Source organism: Apteryx mantelli, chromosome 1 (genome assembly GCF_036417845.1).
Source record: "Apteryx mantelli isolate bAptMan1 chromosome 1, bAptMan1.hap1, whole genome shotgun sequence".
In the NCBI taxonomy this organism is placed as follows: domain Eukaryota; kingdom Metazoa; phylum Chordata; class Aves; order Apterygiformes; family Apterygidae; genus Apteryx; species Apteryx mantelli.
Window position 1 is genome coordinate 101873439 of NC_089978.1, and position 24935 is coordinate 101898373.

At 44.1% G+C, this 24935-nt stretch overlaps 1 protein-coding gene across 7 annotated transcripts in view; it reads left to right on the forward strand.

Annotated features, from left to right (window-relative positions):
• The window catches only part of ERG (ETS transcription factor ERG), a 192548-nt gene that overhangs the window by 143507 nt on the left and 24106 nt on the right, over positions 1-24935 (forward strand). For 6 of the 7 annotated variants that reach the window (XM_067298608.1, XM_067298613.1, XM_067298605.1 and 3 more), the window contains one exon: positions 9878-10095. In XM_067298608.1, coding sequence (XP_067154709.1) covers positions 9878-10095 — 218 coding nt within the window. Of the gene's footprint in view, positions 1-2100; positions 2166-9877; positions 10096-24935 lie in introns of those variants that run through there. The other variant, XM_013955333.1, reaches the window with a different exon arrangement.

Below are 24935 nucleotides of genomic sequence, written 5' to 3' on the forward strand. Positions count from 1 at the left end.
TGAAGAGGAGTTTTATATCCAAGTTCTTCCAGTTTTCTAGCCATTTTGGAGCCCTAGAAGCTTGAAGGAGGAAAAAAAAAAATGAAGCTTTCAAAGTTCATAATTAACAATACTATCAAGATGAAAAGAAAGAAAAGTCTATTGTATTGACTGAAAAAAATAGTCATTCAAACTTCAGTGTTACAGTGTTACTTTATATGGCTGGAAGTACTAAAATAAGCACACAAAGCTAAAGTTTCTTTAAAAATGCATGTACAATCTACAATCTGCAGGATGCGGTTGTATTCTTTTTTGCCCTCCTGAGTCTGGACTGACATAACCACGTAGGGACACACATTCAGAGCCAAACTGATCAGTGTCACTCGAGGTTTATGGCCATGTAGCCCATTTAGTTCAGACCTCTGCTCCAAGTGACAGAGACGTGCCAGCCGATGCTTCCTGGGTGCCCACTGGAAAAAACAGGTGCCAGGCCCACGTTCTTGGGGTATGCTGGAGAATTCCCACCTGGTTCTGTAATTCTCTAATTATGCTCTAATTCTCTTATTATGCTTTATTTATTGTATTTATTTGACATACAATACATAAGCCATAGTAATAAGATAACAATTACCGCTTATTTCTCTGAGATACTTTAGATCTGCAGTGTCATTTGTTGTGATTGTAATATTTGGAGTCTGACAAATATTCAGCAAATATTCTTTTTACATAGGCAACATGTTCTCACTGCATCGGGGCGCGAAGCCATAGATCTCCAACCCTCCAAAGACATCTCACAGAGTTAACACGAGTCCAGGCCATTTGCAGCCTTCAGCCCCAGGAGCCTGAATAGCAAAGCTACAGGTGTAGCAAATAAAACCCGGCATTGCCTCAGCCATTAGGTAGTTTAACAGCACTCTGCCTATGCAGAAGGAAAAAAAGAATGGGATTCATCATGGTATAGCACCAGATTTTCTGCTTTATTCCCTAGGATTTCTGATACAGTCTTGTGAGTTCTGAGGTCAGGGACTTGGTGCAGTTCTCCGGCACTAGCACTGGTTGTGTGTGGGCAGAGCTGTTCCCAGCCATCCCCCTCTGAAGTAGTGGTTTAAAGTCACTTGAGCGTTGAATGTGCACTGAACCAGGTGCAGGATGGAGGCTTTCAGCATTGTATTTGAAAAAGGCTGCTGCATTACTTTGATGAGAGATCTGTCGTAATGGCAATTGTTGAGTTTTCTTAGCTAACTCTCATGGTGTCCAGGGTATGTGACATGTATGAAACAGTTTCCTATTTCCATATATTAACTCTTGTTTGGCATTAAACTATGCTTTTGCTCTTTACTCTCGTATGGAGGTAGCAGATGAAATAATTGATTGTGAAATAGCAATTCTTTAAATCAGGCACTCATGGACGGTTCCAGACCTCTGGTGGTTAATGGTTTGTCAGTTGTACTGAATGTGATGACTTTTATGTGTGGGATGCAGGGTAGTGCATACGGCACTGAACTTGGCATGAGGAAGATCTGGTTTCTAACCCAAGACCCACCTTTTAGTCATTTTTCCTGAAGCGTCCCCATCTGCAAAAGTGGAATGATGATTTTTCCTTATTTTATGAAGCACTTGGAGACCTGGTGGTGAATATCTGGTGCTACAAATATTACTCCATAATGAAGGAAGGTGACAAAGATAGTTTGGGCAAAAATAGGGTTTGCTGACATTTCAGGAATGACAGTTTATACATTAGAATGTGGTAAAGCACCACATTCTACATTTAAATTTATAATGTCTTAGAATTTGTTCACTAAAACACAAAATTTTAAACCCTTGGACTTATCCTTGAGGCCTCTGTTCACGTCACTAGTCCTAGTGAAGCCAGGAGAATGGCTTGCACAATGAGGTCTGTGCGATCAGTCCTAACGCATCTGTGATTGTTTCCCAGAAATAAATCTAGCCTGCAGTTTCATAACATTATTTTGATAAATGGTTGATTATTCCTTTTTCAAGAAGAACTGAGGCAGTGTCTCTCCCTTGCTTTCAAATATCCTTTGTATTTTTCTCATCAAGAGCTGAAGATACCAATAAGAGGCAGCAGCGGGCCTATACTTGGATTACCATTGACGACCCAAGTGCTCATTTGAAATAGGTGGAGGATGTTAGCTGAGCTGACTATAAGATTCTCATGAGTGGAGGTGAGGACAACATCTGTCTTTCCTATGTTGTACTTGCCAAGGTTTTTTGTTGTTCCTGAACTCTCTCATGAATATAATATGTGGATTTTTGTCTGATTTAATGAATCCAAGACTTAGAGATTTAGAAGGAAAACATATTCCAGATGTGTGCTGTGATTCCTGACTCAGGTGACTGCATTTCAAGTACTAACTTCTCCAGTATGTTCCACATGCCATACTCCATATCTTTTGAAGCTGTTTCTTTTGAGAATGGTCAGAATAAAGTTGTGAGAATGTCATGATTAGTAAGCTACAGTAAGGCTAAAACATCAATCGTTTGTCTTTTGTTTCACTGATTATTGCTAAATGCAATGAATCCAAGGCTCAAAGACTTGGCTTTAAACTAGGGCTGCAAATTTAGGCTAGAAGCCCTTTAGCAGTTCAACCGCAGCTTGCTTTGTTGTGCAGCAGTGCCTGTTTCAGACGTGAGTAGAGTGGAGTTTCAGACTGGAAGACTGCTCGTTGTGCTGGGAAGTTCTGGTGTCCAGCCTCTCCTATGGTATCTGTTCCAGTGTGGAAATGACGTTCCTGGCCTGTTTGAAATTAGCCTTTTGCTCCAAATAAACAGCTTCCAATTGCATGAGAATACTTATGAGGAAGAATATAAGAGTAGCAAGCAAAAAGAGTGAATTTCTGAGTGGCCTGGTAAAAATCAACTGGAACAGTTGTACCAAGGTACATACTGTGTGCTCTCTTGCACATGAGTCCATTCTTTCCCCTGTTCTTTCTTTCAGTTACAATTGTCTGTAATTCAATTGCATACAATTTCATTAAGGAATGTTTTCAAGTATACAAGGGATACTCCATGCAACAAAGCATGGAAACACGTGATAGAGCTAATTGCATAGTATGAATCAGAACAGTCTTCCCTCAGAAATTGCAGATCCCTCTGAAAATGTAAATGTTTAACAGGAACTTGGTGGTCTTTTTCTAGGAAAAGGGTGAAACTAATCATTTCAATAATGCTGAAATGGCCTGTTCTGATAAATGTTTTGATAAAACTTGCCATCCAATAATTTCATACAATTGTACAATTATAATATGAATACTTTATCTTCAGTAACAAGAATATTGTATTTACTATTTTATATTAGAATGTTTTAACACCTCCAAAACATGCATCATTTCTTTAGAATTTATCTTTTTAATAAATGCTTTGCTGGGAGTTTTCATGTACCAGTTTTTTGTCCAACTTAAAATGAAAATAAGTACTAGGATGTCAGAATTCCTCATAGACTAGAGAATTCATTTTCTGACCAACTCTGGGCATCAGACAAATGATAGGAAATAGACTATATTTGAATGGATTTTCTAGCTGTGTGGAGGTATAAGCTTACACTTACATATACATTATTATGAAGTCAGATTAGAGAAAAAGTTGTCCACATCAGTGAGGAAAAATATCATAAAACTGGTGTCAAAAAAAGTTTATATAAATGCATTGACATATGGCAAAGTTAATTAAAAGTTCTTGATTGCAGTGTCATTGCAAGTCCCTCATAGTCAGAGGTAACAGTTCCATTTTGGAGTGTGGGAGTGAGGGCCACAAATGACACTACAAGCAACAAATGACTTATTTCACTGTTTGCAGCACTCTTCAACATACAAAGAGGGTTGTTGCTATATTTGTGACTCCCAGTGCATCTTGCTCTCTACACGTACTTGTTGCCCAATGTCCTGCTATTTGGTGGTCCATGTTTTTGATCATCTGTTGTCTGCTAAGATTTTGACAGAACTGGCCAGTAAGTTGTTGACTTTAACAGTTCTTGAAGCATTTTTTGAGCAACAAAGCATAGATTCATAGATTCATAGATTTTGGACAAGTCAATGGAGATAAAAAAGATCTAGGAAATCTCTTCTGTTGTAGGGAAGAAGCAATAAACCATGGGAATATTTGAGGAAATAAAAAAACAGAGCTGAATATTTATGCGTGTGTATATATATCTATATACAATGAGTACACTATCTGGAGGCTTGATTCAATTTGACTGCTGTAAAAATGAGTGGAAATACTGTAATGTTAAAGTGGAAGCTGGGTTGGTGGCATGGAGAGAGAGGTTACAACTGAATTTTAAGCACAAGCAGACGTGTTTGTAGAGTTAACATGAAAGAAAGCATCACTGGCTTAGAATGGCCTCCAGTTCCTTTAAAATCCTGCAACAGTATTTTTTCCCCAATAGTGCTCTGCACAAGCTAGATTACTGCACACCTCATTATCTCCTTTTACCATTTCTTAAGTTTGATCAAACTTTAGGAAAAACTGTGTCTTTGTTCTTAGTTCCTGCCATTGGTTAAAAAGGACTGATCAGCTTGTGTATACTCCTCATGATGTGGACTACTTCAATCACATTTCCTGTAACTTCATGTTTCTAGGCCAAGTAATCTTGTATTTGATTAAATAAACACCTTTGTCCTAATGACTTTATGCCTACTTTAAAGGCGTTGCTGCACCTATTGTTCTACTAATTTGTCGGCCTGTTTTTTTTTTTAACTTATCAGCACAGTATAAATCAAAACCAAATACAGAAAGACATTTTGTTCTTTCATTACTAGTACAAAAAGTCCAAATGAAAAGCCAGATTTTGCATAGTACAAGGGATAAAAAATGAAAAACTCTTACTGAAGGAAAGGATTTTCTAGTTTTGCTGGTGACATCACGAGAGGAAGTATGTGTGAAAAAAAAGATGACAGGCATGTCTAATATTTACCTCAGATAACATTACAAACTGTTCTACTTCACAAACATGCATGAAAGACTCTTCCCATCTGCCACTGTATGTAGTACGTGTTGGTTTCTTCATATTACATTACCCCAGACACTGGTTACTACAAAAGGAAAGGCTTCATTTCTGAGATGTCATGACAATATGTTATTGTCATGAGAAATCCAGGAAGATGACCAATCCAATACTAAAACTATTCCCTTAAAGGTACAAAATTTGGCACGATTCAATGGAGCCTTGTAATGCATCTATTTTATAATATTTATTAATGTTTACTTTGCTTTATCCTACTTACTGCTTGATGTTGCCAAACTGCTCCAGTAACAGCATTAATATGGATGAGAAAAATAGATTAGCATGTAAATGAGTAACGAACAACATTTACTAGGAATAGAACTGCCATCCATATGTAAAAAGCCCTTTGCCAGACGTTGTCAATATTAATGTCTCTGTCTGTGTTTATATGTGGCCAGACCATGCAGCTATTCTTCATAATGGTGAACACTGACAATTTTTGTATTACATTTGGTCCAGGAGCTTGATTTTATGATGAGTGTGGAAAGTGCACTTTTAAGACCCTGCATTTAGGCAAAAATTACCTATACTGCTTTCCATCAGCTGTACAATACTATAGTTTGCTGTTAGAGCCTTCCTTCCACAGCTTCCACAGGGTTAAGGCTTCTAGACTTTAATTAGTAAAGAGAAATCTAGGATAGACAAGTTGAAAGGAAGCATACAAGGAGCAGCCGAAGGATATTTTCTGTCTGTCTCAGGGATACAAATTACATCATGTAGCAGAAAGTTTTATATAGCTGAGAAATGCTTCACATTTCTTGATGTTATTTCTAGGCTATCCCACAGTACGAATTTCACACAAGGTTGCATCAGTTTGTATTAGCTGATTGCTCAGTGTCAGTGCATCTTGCATGGTCTGCAGAGTCTGAAGTGCCTGGGCCACTCACTGCCCAGAGTGCCTCACATTTCAAGCTTAGTAGGGGGAAAAAAAGAAAAGTCAGCAATTACAAACCCGTGACACACAGCTCCCACCCATGTATTTCAGGAGACTTCTGTCTGTGTACGAGGGTGTGTAAGGACCAGGTATATCACCCTGTTGTGGTTGCTGGTAAATTGACATCAGTGGCCCTGAGTGCATTTGGCAAAGACGACAGAAGGTGCAGCTGCCTGAATCCTCAACCCTGGCAGCAGAACAGATGCTAAACATAGTCTCCATGTTTCCCACAGTGAAATCTCAATCTCACTTGTGTGCAAGAGGAGAGAAAAGATAGTTAAGGAGGAAGTTAGGCTAATTCTAGTTTAGGCTGTGTTCTCTAGTTATGCTGACTCCTCAAAATTATGCAAAAGCTTTGTCAACCAGTTCAGCTTTTGTAATGTGCACAAAGGATGAGTAATACATGTCCTAGAGTCCTTGAGGACACCCCAGTGGAAGTCAATGAAGGCTCAGAGTAAAACATCAGAGAAGACACTGTGATAGAGTGTGCAATATGCAATAATAACAGGATGGAGTACAGATGAGTGTAACTAAGTTAGAATAAAGATCTAGCTAGCAAGTTGCATATTTTTTCTCCATTTATAACTAGACATTCTTTAGTGAAATATGAAGTCATAGTCCGTCTCCCAGGTTGATTTATGTTTGTCTTGTTTTTGCCATAGTCTTTTATATATTTTCATAACACTTATTAATTGGCATCATATTTCTGGCTTTCACTGTCCTCCTCAGGAAGTTAAAATGTGTGTGCTTTCTCTCTTTGTGTAACATAATATGCATCCATAGCATAGGCAATATTTACTGTCATTAGTAAAGCCAATAGATAGAAATCACATCTTTTTTTGGTTTAAATTTATGCTTACCCTAAGTATTCCTAAATTAACTTACATTAGGTGGAGCCAGGTTTAATAGGAAGCAGAATAAAATTGCTTTGCTTCACTTGTGTGTGGGAGGGTGAGAAATATAACCGTTATGTAGCATTTTGATGCCTGTTTTGAAAATATCTGTTAGTCAGTGGTTTACAGAGTAAAATAATATTCTGCCTTTTGTATTTGCAATCTTGTATATGCTTTCTCTTGTACGATTCACTCTTTCATGTATTTGCTGTAGCTAGCTCTTCCAAAATTAACATTACACAGCATGTTATTCTGCGCATGTATTAGCTCTCCAGTGGGGCAGAAGAGAGGGAACTGTGCAGTAAATTATAGTCTTAGGCACTGGATATACTGTGATCGCCTGGCCAGGCTGTAAATATATATCTTCATGAAAAAGTTGCATCAACTATAGTGACAGAATTTTTTCCCCCTCCAGCAAAACATTTTCTTTCTTTGGTTTTTGTAATATGACCCCTGCTACTTTACCATCCAAGCACATCAAGTCCCCCCTGCTGTCTCAGTACAGTCTAGCCAGCCTTTGGGGTGCAAGGGATGAGTAGTCATCTCCCTCCACATCTCCTGGAAAAGCAGGAGCTGTCTGCAGGCTTTTCCAGCAGAAGTGGCTCATCAGGAAAGTGTCAGACCACCAGCAAGAGCATTTCTTAGCACAATCGGGCAGACCGGAGACCCACAGGAGTCTGAGAGATGGGACAAAAGGGACGTATTCTAGCATTTCTCCCCTCTCCTGGAAGCACTTTCGCACCCCCAGAGATTCAGGATGTAGCAATTAGGAAGCTGATCATTGTTTGGAGGGAAAGAGCATGGAAAATAGGGGTCGTAATTAGGGTGTTAAAATTAATGGTGATATTTTGGAGGTGACCTTTGCACTCAAACACCATCCAAACAGCAGTAACGAAACACTATAGATCTCTGTCTGATTTTTGCCTCTTGGCCTGTGGCAGGAAGAGGGAGTTGGTTAGCGTTAGCGATTCAGTCATAAGTCTCATGGTACTTGGAGCTCCGCTTGAGATCCAGCTCCGCAAGTCAAGAGATTAAGGGGTAATCTCAATTTTCATGAGAAATAATAGAAAGAAAGTGATGTTCTAGCCCTTGTGGCTGGAGAGAAAAGTATGAATATTAACAGAGTGCACCCTGAGGGCTCACAAACCAGACAAATAAAAAGAATGATAAATGTATTACCCCTTAAAATGAATAAATGCAACTCCTGATTTTTAAGATAGTGTATAATTGCTGAAGCTTGTGTAAAGCAGCTGAGGAAGGTAAGAGCATGGTAGGCAGCAGAGTGTTTTCCTGCAGCCTGAGGGTTCCCATCGCTCTGACTCTTCTGTCTCTCCCCTCTCCATTTTGTTCTCCTTTGCTGACACGAATAGCCACGCTATTTTATTGTCCTCCTGTTGGCCGTCAGCAATGGGGCTGGCTGCAGCACGGGCCCACACACACTGCCTCACGAGGGTGCGGTCACACACGCAGCACCCTGCCCTGAATCTGGCTAGCACGTCAGCCCCCCTCCCTGCTGGCCCCCACGCCTCCAGCCATCGCCAGCTGGCCGGCTCGCCGGCTGCTCTCATCTGGCGCGCTGCAATGCCTCAGCATGCCGCAGCTTCAGCCAAACCTCCTCCGTTTGGCAATGCGGCTTGCTCCGCAGCAGGCTGAAGCAGCCCTGCCGGGGGGAGGTGCTAGGCTGCCCCCTGTTTTATCCGTGTCAGGGCAAAGCTGGGGGGAGGTAGTCCTGCGTTGGGTTACTATCAATTTACAAAGTTACAGAGCACCTGCAGATGGAGAAAGGGTTTTTTCTTTGGAGGGCTGGGTTTTGGCAGACCAGCTCCCCAGCCCTGCTATCCACATGGTTGCCCAGTTCTGGGAGCCAAAGAGAAGGCAGGAGCCCTAACGGAGACCAGCTCACGTGGCCATGGACCCCACTGGCAAGTGTACCCAAATTAGACACGTAAGGTTAGGTAGTATGGATCCCTTCACAAGCTTCAGCCCCTCCCTCTGCTTTCTGGTGGACCAGGTGGGCACCCAAAGTCTTGCCAGGAAGTCATCTTCTCCCACGACTTGGCTCCAGATAACACCAGGAAGAAGTCTATACCAATCCATACCAGTCTCTCATGATGAGGAAGGAGGATTGTCTTCCCCAATGACTACTTCATTCTTGTGTCTGATCTCTGGCTGGCTGCAACTGCAGCGGCCTCACAACTGACGCATCTTTTGAACTCTGCCACCCCGAATGGTTGGGGCCGGAAAGGTGCAGCAACCACATTGTCACCACAGCAAGGGAAGAGGGCCTGGGGTAGTCCTTCCCACACAGCAGCAGAGTGGGATGTCTAGCCAGTACACCAGGAAGCGTTGTTCTGAGAAAGAGAGATGGCTGGCTGGCACAGTGTCTTCTCGGGGTGTGTGCTGAGGAGCAGTGTCCAGCCCAGGAGCCAGTTAGTACCTCCACCAGTGCTAACAGCAAATCCTGGGCTGATCTGCCTTTGCTGCTGCTCACAGAAAGAGCAGGATCCCTGGTTCAGAGGTTACACCCAGCTGTATCTCAGCTCCTTGTCCAGAAAGGGATTGGCCTTAATCCTAAAGGAAGGAAGAGAAACTCCCAGTGAGTCAGCAAAGTCCGACTTTTAATCATTTCTTGAAGGAAAAATTAATGCAGCTATGGCAGTTTACACCCAGATCTGGCCCTCAGCATCCATATCTTGGAAGCAAAAGGCTTGAGCTTCACTTCCCTTCCTGCGCTTTTCTCACTGTTAGTTCTCAACCATTTTTCCTAAGTGTTTAATAGGGCATCTGTGTGCATCTTTTTAGCTGTTAGCAGGAAATGTCTCACCAGGTCAGTACTTCAAGGGAGATGTTGTCTCTATGAGATGACAGTGGGCCTGGCACCTGAGTCCTCACCCCTGTGGACAAGCAGCATGCCTAAAAAATGATAATCATTTAAATAAGCAGCCAGCTGTACATCTTGTCATGAGATGAGCAACCCTTTTTCCTGTGGGGTATTATAATATCTGCTCTGAAACACTGTCATGCTGACTCCTCTTCTCTGGTTTTCAGGAAGCGTTATCAGTGGTGAGTGAAGACCAGTCTTTGTTCGAGTGCGCTTACGGATCGCCCCACCTTGCGAAGACAGAGATGACCGCCTCCTCTTCCAGTGAATATGGGCAGACGTCAAAGATGAGTCCACGTGTTCCCCAGCAAGACTGGTTATCGCAGCCCCCAGCCAGAGTCACCATCAAGATGGAATGTAACCCAAATCAGGTTAACGGGTCGAGGTAATAAGGCCAGTGTTACAGTGGCTGAAGTACACTTTTTGTTATGATGGATACAGTTCAGTTGTCTGAACTTAGGAGTCTAGCTCCCTTAGATATCCCACCTGGCCACTAGCTGCTACCTGAGAAGCCTACAGGCCTCCTGTATATGGTGTGCCACATCTGCCAGCCCTGCCTGGATGTCTCAGATATTACAGTGTCCCAAATGGTGCTACAGAAACAGTCCTCTCATGAGCTCTGCAATACTTTTCTGTGTTTCCTCTGACTGTGGATAATTTAGGATGTGAACTTGCATTACACCCTAGGTAAAAGAGTACATGCAGTAATGTGAGACAACATGTACTCTATCCTCCGTATTAAAATTAGCAAAATGTGAGTTCGCTGTATTTTTGGGAGGCTATATTGATTCACCTGGGGTGTGGAGTGTGCAATCTAATACCTGAAGTTGTCAAAGTATGGTAATTTGGACTGGTGCTTTTGCTCTAAATGTAACCAAATAGGGCAGCACAGGAAGTAAATTCTTGTAATGGCAGGGGGAGTGAACTATTGATCTTTACTTTTATATTTACTGCAAACAGTGCCAAAGAGCACAATCATGGAGTTGGACTTACGAAGCACTTACATTGAAGAAACAGCACATGGATGGAGGCAAGCAGGGGAGTAGAAAGGAATAGGAAAAGATATTAGTCAGCTGAATAGGCAGTAGCTACAGCATGTTAGCAGACTAACTGTTGTCTAGGGACTTTTTTTGTGGGTGTCACTGTGAAGGAGAATTTTGTGGATTAAATAGAAGAGTAATGAAATGGATTTGTGGATATTGACTGGTAGCTCTCCCAAGCATAGGGTCATTATGGGATTTCTCCCATGTGAAAAAGCAAAATGGTGCTTTTTCTAAGGAAACTATCCCAATCAAGTGATTTCATATTTAAAATGCCCAGCTCTCAAAGCAGTTTTCCTTTGGTGTTGCTGAAGGACAGAAGTCCAGAAAGAGTCAGTTACTCAGTTTTTGTTGATGTATCAGTGAAGATTGTGCTTCACATTGCTTTGTCACAAACACCTGCCTATTAATCTCATCTCCCAGCATCAGTTGCTTAAAAAACCCTCAGCCATTGGCATTGTGGTTACTCTTCACGCTTGCTGTACTCATGTGGTAAGCACCACTAGCATGGCAAAGTGGTTTGACAGTATATCACACTTACTTACACTCTTCATTACTAAGGATGGAAGTCATACCAAAGTCAAATCAGACTTTCCTTTGAATAGTCAAAGATTTGAGATACATAGAATAAGTAGTGAACTGAAATTTAAGTTATAGAATATTAGGGGAAGTCTTTTTGTAAGCCTACTTATTCAGAACCGTTTCTATTGAAGGGTTTCTTTGTAGTAAACAAATACATAGAAATAATCACTAGTGGTGGGTTGATTTAAAACCAGTTTCGCCTGCTCCCTAACATTAAATATTTGTTCTGAGATTTCTAGAAGAGAACTGATCACTGCATTTTCTCTATATAAGCTCTATAAGTATGTTAGAGTAGAAAATTAGTGTTAATACTTACTGAGATTAGCAACAATAACTTATGTTATACATAACTAAAATCAGTCAGACACCAAATCTTACTTTCACATGCTCCCAAGTCTTAAGGATGAGTCTGGATGATACAAATCCATGTGAAATTTGTGGTCAGTCACATTTTTAAATGATCAAGTCAGAATCCTGAATTTGCTGTCCTGAATTCTTGACAACCATAACTAGCCTGAAAATTAGAGCTGAGTTTGCAAATCATGTTTTTTTGCTGCTGTTGTAATGGTTTAAGTGCAAAACCTGTAGGTAGTAATGCTACTTTGTTAGTTGAAACTTTGTCCTGTCCAATCTTTGTTCGAAGTCCTGGTAAGGATTATATTCCAATTTAGGAGACCAGGATCCTCACTGAGTATAAAAAACGTACCCATATTGAGATCAGTTAAACTGGGACTCCGGGTGAAGCCTTGTTGCCTGTGTGCATGAACACAATGTGGAAAGTGTACTCTCAACCACCAGCTTGTCTAAAGTCGGTAGAGATCAGTAGGTGCCCTGATTTTGGAGTGCAGAGAGCTGCAGGCACCAAAGCTCCTGGCTCCTGCAGGGTTGCCTTGACCCAGAGAGTGGGGCAAGTGCCCAGCTCTGGGACACTGCTGCTATTACATCCATGCTGTGCCTTGCTCCTCAGAGAAGCCTAAAAAGGTGGCTGCAGATGGACCATGTGGGCATGCAGCTGGAAGACGCTGTGCTCAGCACCTTAGGGTCTTTCCCTTCATCTGGGGACTCTGCATTTTTTGGATAAAAACAGAAGTAACCCAGGGAGCAAACAAGCACAGCTCAGCCACCAGAGCAGAGTGTCCCAGCGGCTAAGTCGGAGTTAGGCTCCCCATCTCTTGCCTGAACCCACAGTTCACGCGTTCCTGCCTGTGCGGTAGCCCAACTTCAACAGAACAGGACCGGCTCTAATTTGGCATATTCCTTGGGGCTAGGGGCATGTGCTTGATGGGTGGGGGGGTCTCCCTCTGTACCTCTCCAATCTGAGCTAAGTTCACCTTGTATGTAAACACAAAACACTCTCCAGGAATGGACCATCATTCAGAAGCCCTGAATTAAACAGGACTGTTTGGACACAACCTTGTAGTACCTAACATTCCTTCTTTCTTTATCCTGTTTTCTATTAGCGTTTCTGGAGGTGCTTAGGCTCCTTGCACAGTCAATAGACAGAAATCAGTTGCTAATTTAGGCTGCCTGTGTTGGTCTCTGTAAAGGGAGATACCTGTCTTTCCTTCAGAGGTATCTTAGTCTCTGCAGTAACTGCATAAAATGTTTGGTCATTTGGTCTGTGCCATAACTAGCAGAAAGGGCATCTGCTTTTTGAAGAATGTATAATTTCAGGGTTGGGGGAAAGCTCTTTGAATCAATCTTTCAAATCAATCAAGTTTTTATAACTTCTAGTTGGCCCCATATGGTCTGGAGGCATAATTTAGTTTTGTCCTGTTCCTGTTTGTAACAGAGCTGTTAACTGCTGTAAAGAGTTATGATGGCACTCAGAAGTTTCCAAGGCACCTGAAACCCAATGACACACCTGGCATCTGAAATCCCAGTGACAAACCTTTGCCCTATCCTGACCCCCTTTGCAGCCCATGAGAAGTACAAAGATGAAAAGAGCTGATTTTGTGCACCTCCTCTCCAACAAAACAGCATTAGAGCTGCCTGCTCCAGCATTAGGATTTGGAGTTCAGTGCAAATCACCTGAACAGCACAAGACAACTTGTGCCTCATTTTTATCTGAACACCATCACTTAACATTACTTAATGTGATTATTATTAGAAAATGAGCAGACCAGTGGTGACCATTCTTTCCCAATATGAACCAGTGTGTGAGCTGGCATGCAAGTCATGCTGGCATGAGAGGTCGTGCAAGTTACTGCCCTAATTTGCAAAATATTTTTGATCAGAACATTGATTTTCTAAAGTGCACATTCTGACTGAATACATAAGTGGCATAAATTTGGCTCTTTCTACATTTAATTAAAAATAACCTACCTGCAGCATTTGAAGCAGGCTTTGGTTTATTAATCTTGAATTCAACAGCCTCCCCTATTGACAGAGCAATGCTGGGTTGATAATTGGAGAAAGCTAGGGAATTCATACTGCGCTGCAATTCCTAAAACAAGATGGTGTGCTGAAAAATAAACAAAAACAATCAGTAATAGACAACAGAAGATAAAAATAGATTAACAGAACCAAAACATTTTTCATGCATATGTAGTTTGTATATACATTCTATATATATCCTTAGCACAAACGAAAAAAATCATTAATGTAATTAAAATACACTGTTTATTCTGTGGGAAAACTATTATAAGGCCCAGCACAGTCATGAAAAAATAGATCTGAATATTATACATTTAATAGACAACTAATTTTACCAAGTAACAAATATAAGTATGTTGTGGTATTTCTAAAACTCATATACATGTGTGTATGTAATATATAGTGTTAGAACACTTCAGAAATTGTAAAGGCTCTTCATATGTGATATTCATACCAGTTTCAGAAAACAGTGTGTATCACTCAAGCCTTTCATGAAATGAAATTACTTACCAATAATATATCATTGATAAATAATTGTATCAAATATTGTAATGTCATATTGATTGGTATAGACAATATGCAAGTCACAGAATCACAGAACAGTTGAGGTTGGAAGGGACCTCTGGAGATCATCTAGTCCAACTCCCCTGCTCAGGCAGGGTCACCTAGAGCATGTTGCACAGGATTGCATCCAGGTGGGTTTTGAATATCTCCAGAGAAGGAGACTCCACAACCTCTCTGGGCAACCTGGTCCAGTGCTCTGACACCCTCACAGTGAAAAAGTATTTCCTCATGTTCAGGTGGAAGTGTCTGTGTTTCAGTTTGTGCCTGTTGCCTCGCATCCTGTCGCTGGGCACCACTGAAAAGAGTCTGGCTCCATCCTCTTGACACCCTCCCTTAAGATATTTGTATGCATTGATAAGATTGCCTCTCAGCCTTCTCTTCTCCAGGCTAAACAGGCCCAGCTCTCTCAGCCTTTCCTCATAAGAGAGATGCTCCAGTGCCCTAATCATCTTTGTAGCCCTTCGCTGGACTCTCTCCAATACTGCCACATCCCTCTTGTACTGGGGAGCCCAGAACTGGACGCAGTACTCCAGAAGTGGCCTCACCAGGGCTGAGTAGAGGGGGAGAATCACCTCCCTTGACCTGCTGGCAACACTCTTCCTAATGCACCCCAGGATACCATTGGCCTTCTTGGCCACAAGGGCACATTGCTGCCTCATGCTTAACTTGGTGTCCACCAGCACTCCCAGGTCCTTCTCCGCAGAGCTGCTTTCCAGCAGGTCAACCCCCAACCTGTACTGGTGCATGGCGTTATTCCTCCCTAGGTGCAGGACCCTGCACTTGCCTTTGTTGAACTTCATGAGGTTCCTCTCCGCCCACCTCTCCAGCCTGTCCAGGTCTCTCTGAATGGCAGCACAGCCCTCTGGGGTATCCGCCACTCCTCCCAGTTTTGTATCGTCAGCAATCTTGCTGAGTGTGCACTCTGTGCCTTCATCCAGGTCATTGATGAAGAAGTTGAACAAGACTGGACCCAGTACTGACCCCTGGGGGACACCGCTAGCTACAGGCCTCCAACTAGACTCTGCACCACTGATCACAACCCTCTGAGCTCTGCCATTCAGCCAGTTCTCAATCCACCTCACTGTCCACTCATCTAGCCCACACTTCCTGAGCTTGTCTGTGAGGATGTTATGGGAGACAGTGTCAAAAGCCCTGCTGAAGTCAAGGTAGACAACATCCACTGCTCTCCCCTCATCTACCCAGCCAGTCATTCCATCAGAGAAGGCTATCAGATTGGTTAGGCATGATTTCCCCTTGGTGAAGCCATGCTGACTACTCCTGATCACTCTCTTGTCCTCCACATGCTTGGAGATGGCCCAGGATGAGCTGCTCCATCACCTTTCCAGGGATGGAGGTGAGGCTGACTGGCCTGTAGTTCCCTGGGTCCTCCTTCTTGCCCTTTTTGAAGACTGGGGTGACACTGGCTTTCTTCCAGTCTTCAGGCACCTCTCCTGTTCTCCATGACCTTTCAAAGATGATGGAGAGTGGCTTAGCAATGACATCTGCCAGCTCCCTCAGCACTCGTGGGTGCATCCCATCGGGGCCCGTGGATTTGTGGGTGTCAAGTTTGCTTAAATGATCTCTAACCCACTCCTCCTCCACCAAGGGAAAGTCTTCCTTTCTCCAGACTTTCTCTCTTGCCTCCAGGGTCTGGGGTTCCTGAGGGCTGGCCTGAGCAGTAAAGACTGAAGCAAAGAAGGCATTCAGTAACTCTGCCTTCTCTGCATCCTTCGTCACCAGGGCACCCACCCCATTTAGCAAAGGGCCCACATTTTCCCTAGTCTTCCTCTTGCTCCTGATGTATTTGAAGAAGCCCTTCTTGTTGTCCCTGACATTTCTTGCCAGATTTAATTCCAAACAGGCCTTAGCCTTCCTCATCACATCCCTGCATACTCTGACAACGTTCCCATATTCCTCCCAAGTGGCCTGTCCCCCTTTCCACTTTCTGTAGACTTCCTTCTTCTGGTTGAGTTTTGCCAGGAGCTCCTTGCTCATCCATGCAGGTCTCCTGCCTCCTTTGCTTGACTTCCTACTCATAGGGATGCACCGCTCTTGAGCCTGGAGGAAGTGATGTTTGAATACTAACCAGCTCTCTTGAACGCCCCTTCCCTCTAGGGCCCTAACCCATGGGATTCCTCCAAGTATGTCCCTGAAGAGGCCAAAGTTTGCTCTCCTGAGGTCCAGGGTTGCGATCCTGCTTAGTGCCCTGCTGCCTCCTCGCAGGATCCTGAACTCCACCATCTCATGGTCACTGCAGCCAAGGCTGCCCCCGACCTTCACATCTTCCACCAGTCCTTCTTTGTTTGTTAGTACGAGGTCCAGCAGCACACCTCTCCTTGTTGGCTCCTCCACCACCTGTGTCAAGAAGTTGTCACCAATGCTCTGCAGGAACCTCCAGGACTGTTTGTGCCTAGCTGTGTTGTCTTTCCAGCAGATATCGGGGTGGTTGAAGTCCCCCATGAGAACCAGGGCCTGGGATCATGAGGCTACTTCCAGCTGTCTGTAGAAGGCCTCATCGACTTCCTCTTCCTGATCAGGTGGCCTGTAGTAAACACCCACAACAGTGTCACCCATGCTAGCCTGCCCTTTAATCCTTACCCATAAGCTCTCAACTCGCTCTTCAGCCACCCCTAGGCACAGCTCAATACATTCCAGTTGCTCTCTCACATAAAGAGCAACTCCACCACCTCGCTTTCCTGGCCTGTCTTTCCTAAAAAGCACGTAGCCATCCATGACAGCACTCCAGTCATGCGAGCTATCCCACCCTGTCTCTGTAATGGCAATGAGATCATGGCCCTGCGAGCGCACACATATCTCTAGTTCTTCCTGTTTGTTCCCCATGCTGCGTGCATTGGTGTACAGGCATTTCAGAGAGGTGATTGACCATGCATGTTTCCCAGGAGGGATACAAGAGGATCCTCCATAGCCACATCCCATGCGCACTTCCCTGGCTGCATTCACCTGCTGGAGGCATCCTGACTTGAGTTGTCTTTTGCCAGCTACCCTGGCACTATAACTCGCCCCTTCCCCCATCTTTCCTAGTTTAAAGCCCTCCTTACCAGGTTGGCCAACCTGTTGGCAAAGACCCACGTGCCCCGCCTCGTGAGGTGGATCCCATCTCTCGCCATCAGTTGTCGATCTTCAAACAGGGTCCCATGGTCGTAGAAACCAAAACCCTGTTGCCAACACCAGCGGCGCAGCCAGTCATTAACTTGGAAAGTCCATCTCCTCCTCCTCTCATCCATCCCCCTCACTGGCAGGATTGAGGAGAAGATGACCTGGGCTCCCAGACCCTTGACCACCATCCCCAGAGCTCTGAAATCCTGCTTGATGGTCTCCAGTTTGCCCTTGGTGTCATTGGCGCCCACGTGGAAGAGCAGCAGTGGGTAATAGTCCGAAGCATGGACAAGCCTTGGCAATCTTTCCATGACATCTCTCACACGAGCCCCTGGCAGGCCACAAACCTCTCTAGACAAGAGGTCAGGTCGGCAGAGAGGTGCCTCCGTCCCCTGCAGCAGGGAGTCCCCCACAACAATCACCCGCCGCTTCTTCCGGGCGTTCCGGCAGGGCACAGGGTCTGTTGTCCCAGGTACTTCCCTTGCAGCCATGCCCATCTCCTCCTCATCCTGGAGGGCACTAAACCTGTTCTTCAGCTGCAAGTCTTTGGGAGGAGTAGGAGCCTTTCTCCTCCCACGAGCAGTGACCAGTTTCCAGCCTTCTTCTACGGTGTTATGATGAACCGTTTCACACGGCACAGAGCCCCCTGGCAGCTCCACTGCTGTGGGGGGTTGGGACTCCTGGAGCTGTACAGTCTCCGAGAATACCCTGTCTATCTCTTGCTCCGCTTCTCGGATGCTGCGCAGCCTACTGACCTCCTCCTGTAACTCCCTTACCTGACGACACAGCTCGCCAACAGCAGCACACCTCCTGCAGGAGAGCTGACAGCCAGCCCAGGCCTCCCGGAGAGGCCCCAAGCACTCCCTGCAGCCTGAGACCTGCAGGGCTGCAGCTACTGTCAGAGGGTCGGTCTGGGTCGCAGCCTCTGACACAGCGACTCCAGCAGCCACTGGGGAACGCGCTGTGCGGCGTGTCACGACCATACCTGAGGAAGCGTACACCACAGGGAACAGAAACCAAGGTTCCTTCACACACCCTCCTGCACAAACTGCTGCATCTGTTCACTGCCTCTGTTAGCTGCACTCTAGGCCTGGCTCTTATATAGGCCTCTCCCTAGCACTGGCTAAGAGGGTGCTTGACCCGCCCTAATCAAGGGCCGCCAGGATCAAAGGCCCCAACTCCCTCTGGTCAGGGGCAACCAAGAGAGCTCCTTAGCAGCAGCCACTCCTAGCTAGAGCTTTTCCCAGGAGAAGTCAAGACCTCCTGCAGTTTTCCTTGCCTAGCTTCCCCTTTCCTGTTCACAGCAATCACCTTCTAGTTCCTCGGGGGTCCTCAGAAAGCCCACAACTTCCAACAAGATCCTCAAGTTCTAGTCAGAGCCCAAACACTGCTGCGCAAACTGCTGCGTCTGTTTGCTGCCTCTGTTAGCTGCACTCACTACGGTTCAGTGCAATATATGCATCTCTTAGAAGTCTGAAAACCATTTGTTCCTTCCTTGAGTCCCCCTAGGCCTTTGCCATTTGTATGTTGGTATTTCACTGGTTTCCTGAGAGCTTATGTGTTGTTTGCCACATATGTAATATTGGCCACAGTTTATATGCATAGGTTAGTGGTGCCCTGCCATCTTGTAGGCTACTTTGCATTTACTTTTCTGCAGAAGCCTTCCCCTCCCTGCTCATTTGCAGTTCACACATTTCTTTCCTTAAAGGAGATGCTCAGATCGTCATAAAGTTCTTCAAAATGCTTCATGTGTGGTAGCTAGAGAGCTTGGAGCTGATTCTCATTTTTGGTAAAACCCTATCCACTTCATTTACACCCATTTTAGAATCTGGGTTGTCCCAAAAGAGTCCAAAGCATCATGGTCACATTGCAGAGCCTTAGAGGTGTTACCACTAGGATCTCCAGATTATCCACCATAATTATCTTCCTATGTGGGAGAGTGAGCCTGAATAATACAGTGTACTGAGCATGCCGAACAGGGTACCAGACCCCACAAAGTGGTAACCAGAGCATAGTTAGCTTCATGCTGATCTGCCCGGCTCTCCCTGCTCACTGTGTTAGGCTGCTTCCTGGCTGTATGTTTTGTCGTCTAGAAGAGGGTATGAAATTTTAGGAGTGCACTGAACCTCTTACACATCACTCAAAGCAGAAATATATTCACTCTGCTTAGACACTCCTTTCCCCAGATATACTTTGGCTGTAATTGCCCTACATTAAATCTCAAAACATAATGGTTTCAAAACTGGTATTCCTGTGAATACTGAAGAAATAACATTAGAAAGAAATTAAAGGGTTATTTTCAGGGTGTTGCCAAGGGAATTAACTACACAGTTTTCTTTAACAATAACAGTATTTTTAAAACTAATCCCTGCTGCACAGCACCAGAAAATTTAGCCTAAGGGCCTACCTTAAACTAAGCAGAGCAAGAAAAGTTGAAATTAAAGCTGTCATTTACCTTGCTGTTGTTGCATATATAATGTAGATCGTCACATGTGGTATCAAATTCAGTTTCTTCAAATCCATTATGTTGGTACAGCCATTATATTTCTTCCAGGCACATAAATCTAATGAGACCTTTTGTGACATAGAGTGAATCTTTCACCTGAGTGTAATAATATTGCTTCCTGCTCCTTATTGGTCTTGACTCAGACTAAAAGATTTACCCTGTTAGTAAAGTACTATATTATAATTCTGGAGACTGCATATGTCATACTTACTTACTTTTCTGTTTATTGCTCTTTACATATTTTACTGAATTAAGTAATGAGCAATTTTATTACAATGAATGTATGCAATTCATGTTATGCATTTAGGGTGAAATTTGCTCCAGCACAAATGCTCTCACAAGGCCCTGGGTACTTGGTCCTATTTAAAAGACCATTTGAATTAGTGGATTGCTTAGTCGGCTCTGAACACATTCATCTATGGGACTCACAGCTTGCACACCACCAAACCCATTGGTGGGACTATAAAAAGGTACCTTGGAAGAACTAAATTTACTGGTAAGTAATCTCTCTTTTTAAGGGAGGCTGAAGTGGAACATAGGGTCTTATTTAGGCCGTCGATAAATTTCACATGTCACGAGCCGTGTGATGATTTCATTAAAAAAGCATTCCGAAAGTTAGCTGCAGTGAAAGCTCAGCAGAAGTTTTCCAGCATCAGCTTGGCTGAATCAGAAGTTTTAAAGAAATGCCAGAAATAATTAGTTGTCATTAATATTTAATCATGTGCAGAATGTTATTTTAAGTGCTACCAATTGTTGCTTGAAAACCATTTGAAACTGAAATTATCACTTAATATATCTTTTGTGCTGGCTCTTTTGGGAAGTACCATTTTTTCTTGCATGTTACTGTTCTGCATTTCCATCAAAGAGCCTCAGTACTAGCCTGTTCAAATGCATATGACAAACAGGAGGACTCTTCCGAGCCCAGAGTGGCCTCAGCTTTTTTTCTTTTCCCCCTAGTTGTCAGGTCTCCTGAATGGCAGCTATTTTATGCTATACAGACCAGCAAATTAGAATGGGTAGCACTTGTGGTGCCTTAGGCAGTCTAGCCATTTGCCAGCTAACTTATCCAGCCATGAAGGGGGGGGGTGCAATCATCTCTGTGAAGCACGGCATTACCACCATGACTGGACCATCCTGCTCCCAGCATCCAGGTTAACTGTCTTTAAGTTGGGGTGGGCACCTCTCCATTACTCTGCCATCTGTGATATAGACAGTGGTGTAACTAGTTAGAGTATTTGCACACCTTTCATGCATCCAGCATGCTGAGAAACAGGATCGCTGTGCAGCAATCATCCTGACATCACTTGTTTTCCAAGGGCATGGCTTTTTCCATAGCCGAAGCACCACCACGCAGCAGAGGCTCAGTGCCTTTCATTCCACATCTGGTGGTGTACCACTGGCATGCAACCCTGGTATTCTTGGTAAACCTCAGCTCAGACTAAACAGCAAGCCAGGTTCAAAACCTATGGCAGTCAATGGGATTCGCTGCTCTGGCTCCAGCAGGGCTTGAGTCAAACCCTACGTCAGTCTGCAGCAAAGCTGAGAGACCTGTCTTAAGAGGATGACTTTCCTAATGCACTTATTGGAGCTGCCTATATAGAGTAACATTAATCCTGAATAAAAAGATGTGGTGTTAGCTATCTCAGATTGACAATCTTTATTCCCACTGACTGGGTGGTTGTTGGAGTGGCTGCCTACCAAACTGGGAAAACTGCAAATTCAGGATCATCTTCATACAGGGCTTTATGTTTGACTGCTTCATGAAGCAGCTCTTTGCTCAGAAAATCCACTGGTTTATCATTTGTGTGTGTGTGTGTGTGCCCGTGCGCACGCACATATGTGGCTTGGCTCTGTTCTTGACCCAGACATGTTGCCAAAGTGAAAAACAAGCTATCTTTCCAGCCTACCACTACTCTAGCTGCCTTTAGCTGGGCTGCCAGGTGCTAGCTAAAGAGCTTTTCACTCTGAGATAACATGTTCACTCTTAATTGACACAGTTACATTTCAGATTGACCACTGATACTTAAATTGTGTGCTCAGATTTCAGAGTTTAAGATGGAGATGAGGATAGTCAGAATTTCAAATGTGCTAAGCATCCAAAAGTTCTCATATGAGTAGTGAAATATAAAATTAGTCTTCAAACATTGACATAGGACCCTGCAAGAGTTATAAACATCATCATTATTTATGACTATTGCTATCATTACTGCTTTTTTTCCAGTACAGTATTTACCATGTTTAGAGCATTACTAACGAGCCTGTGGCTGTGGTGTTCCCCTGTACTGGCACTGCACAGACACTGACAGGAGGCTGTCTCTGACCCAGCAGGCATTTTGAGATGAGCCTTCTCCTCTCCCCCTTCTTTAGCAGGTGATTTATTTTGATCAGGGTACTGTCAGTGGGGATGTTCAGTGTTTAAAGTCTGGGAATAGCATTTTAAAGACAAAACAGAATGTGAGTAAGATAAAGTGGTTAATCTTCTTTGACTTTACAGTTTTGCACCCATCAGTCTCACAGCCCAATAATACCAATCACGAAAATCAGCAGACATTCCACAGACACGGGGGATTATGGTTTCCATACAAGATGTCACTTCTGTTTATGCCTGGCATGCTATACTTTGCTAACCTTCTATACAATCCCTGCCCACAAAAGAAGGCATATGCGGTTTGGGAAGGGCCCTGTCTCCCAGTATTTCATATTTTACGAAACCACAAATACAACAGTCTTACAAGTTCTTGAAATGAAATACAATTTGAGAAATGTAATCCATTACCATTATAATAGAATTTCTATAAAAATAATAAAAGAAAAACAAGAGAAAATAGGTCCTGAAAGTTATAGGCCGACTGGGAAGTCATTGTGGCTTTGGCCTAGCTATCACCATGTCAGACTTCAGAATTCTCCCAGGCAGCAATCTAATTGTAAATTATGTATATACAGAACATCATTTCTTAGCTTTGGCTTTTAGTGACCCCCTTCCCTTCTTTCCCTTTCTTCACTCCAACCTCACACATAAGAAATATTGAAGTGTTTGCACTAATGGAGAAATGACAACGTGCAGTCAAACTTAAACCAGCTGTTTCCCCACACTGTGAACACAAAGAGTAAGGCTGGTAATATTTATAGCTTGACTGGCCTCTAGTGAGCCAGACGCTGACTGCCTTAATTTGCCATGATGGCCTTAAGGCTTGAAGCAGCTGTGGACTGCAAGATAGCCAGGGAAAATTAAGCAAAAAAAAAAAAAAAAAAAAAAGATTGTTTCAATTAGCAAAAGTTATTGTTTGATTGAAAATGAACGGCTGCTGCATATGCAACTCAATAAATAAGCATCATTTGTTTTGCTTGCAGAAAGCCAGTAAAGTTGTGTGTGTTGGCACATGGCGTTTTTGCTTTCTCCTTGTGCTGAAAGAAATAACCGAGGGCACCTCTGTGCTGCATGCCGTGACATCTCTTAGAGACCCCAGAGCCACCCTGAACATCCACAGAGCCTAGGGCAGCCCCATGTGTGGGAATTGGCCCCCATTTTGGAAGCTGCTGGGGATGTGCTGCCACGAGGGACCCACCACGCCATCCGCCGCTAGCTGAGGCCATCCCAGAGCTGCTCGTGTCCCCCTGCCTAGACCTTCCCAGGGTCTATGGCCCCGAGGGGACTTCGCTTTACTCTTTCTTTTCTTGCTTTTGACACTTACCTTATAGCAAAGATAAACAGGCTGTCACCGTGACTTCAGCGTCAGCTTACGCCAGCTTTAGCCGTCACCACTGATGCCAAGGGACATCCCTCCCTCCCGCAGACTTCGCGGCTCGTTCCCACCCTGGCATTCCTCTTTCCCGTGGGCGAGGGCACATTCCTGCAGCCAGCCCACGTGGCTACAGCTAGCCGCTTCCTTATTTATTCATCCACCCATCCACCTTATTCGTGTATTTGCTGGGGAAGGTGTCCCCCAGTCTAGTTCTCTAAGCGGTTGTGCGTGAGCACCCTGGGGATCCTTCAGCCTACCTGCATTTTTGGCGTTTTAATGTCTCTGTTACGTGATAGTCCTCTGTGGAGGATTTAGTGCTGCTTTCACAAGAGGGTATGGAAGAGAAAATAAAAACTGTGTTTTCCTTTCAGCAGGTTAACTGTGGTGGAGCACACCCAGCACACTTAAGGGGAAGGTGTATGAGAACGGCGCACTCAGTACACGTGCAGGGTTTGGCTTTGTGTATGTGCAAGAATAAAGCACCCAGCAGCTCTTAACTACTGGTCTGGCCAATGAGGGTGGATGGTGGAAATCAAACTCAGTCAAAGTATACGTTTGGGCCTCTGATACCATCACCTAAACCACTTTCCAGAGTTTCACTTCCCATCTGCAGGAGGCACTGCTGGTGCCAGTGAAGCAGGCCTTCGGGCTCTGCAAAGCTGCTAGTGTACCCTCACTCTGGTGCCAGCACTCGGGAGTGCAGGGGTGTTTCTCACAGTCTGGTTGTTCCTGGGGGTCAGTGTGAAAAAGGGATCAAAGAACCCCTCTTTACACGTCACTGCCATGACAGGTCTCAGCCGATGTGAATCCCACTGATTCATGAAGAGAAAGTGGGTGTGTACAGCAGCAGGGAAGAGAGCTTAGGAGTGCAGCTGTATAACCCTCTGAATTTATTTTATTGACTAAAATATGTCATGCAGGCTTTGGAAAACAACTTTAAAGTAAGAAGTCTTAGGGAAGTTCTGTTTTTCTTCTTAAAGGGCCATTTTTTTCAGTGAAACCCCTTTTGTTTGGGAAGCACCGACCAATTTCACTCCAGCTTGAGTAGCTGCAGTAAGTGGAAAGCAGTCTGAGCATGCATTGTAATACACTAAGTATAAGCTGACCTTTATGTGATGTCATGTTGGCTAAATATAAATTCACATGTGTTGGCACTAATTAGCTGAGGGTGATGGCTTTGCGCAGCTCTCCCTTTCCACTTAAGGACTGGGTGGGGAGGTGGCAGCCCTTTTGGGGCTGTTCCCTCTTCTGGAGATCTCTGGTGTGATGAGACAGGAGAGTCAAGGCAAGAAGAGGA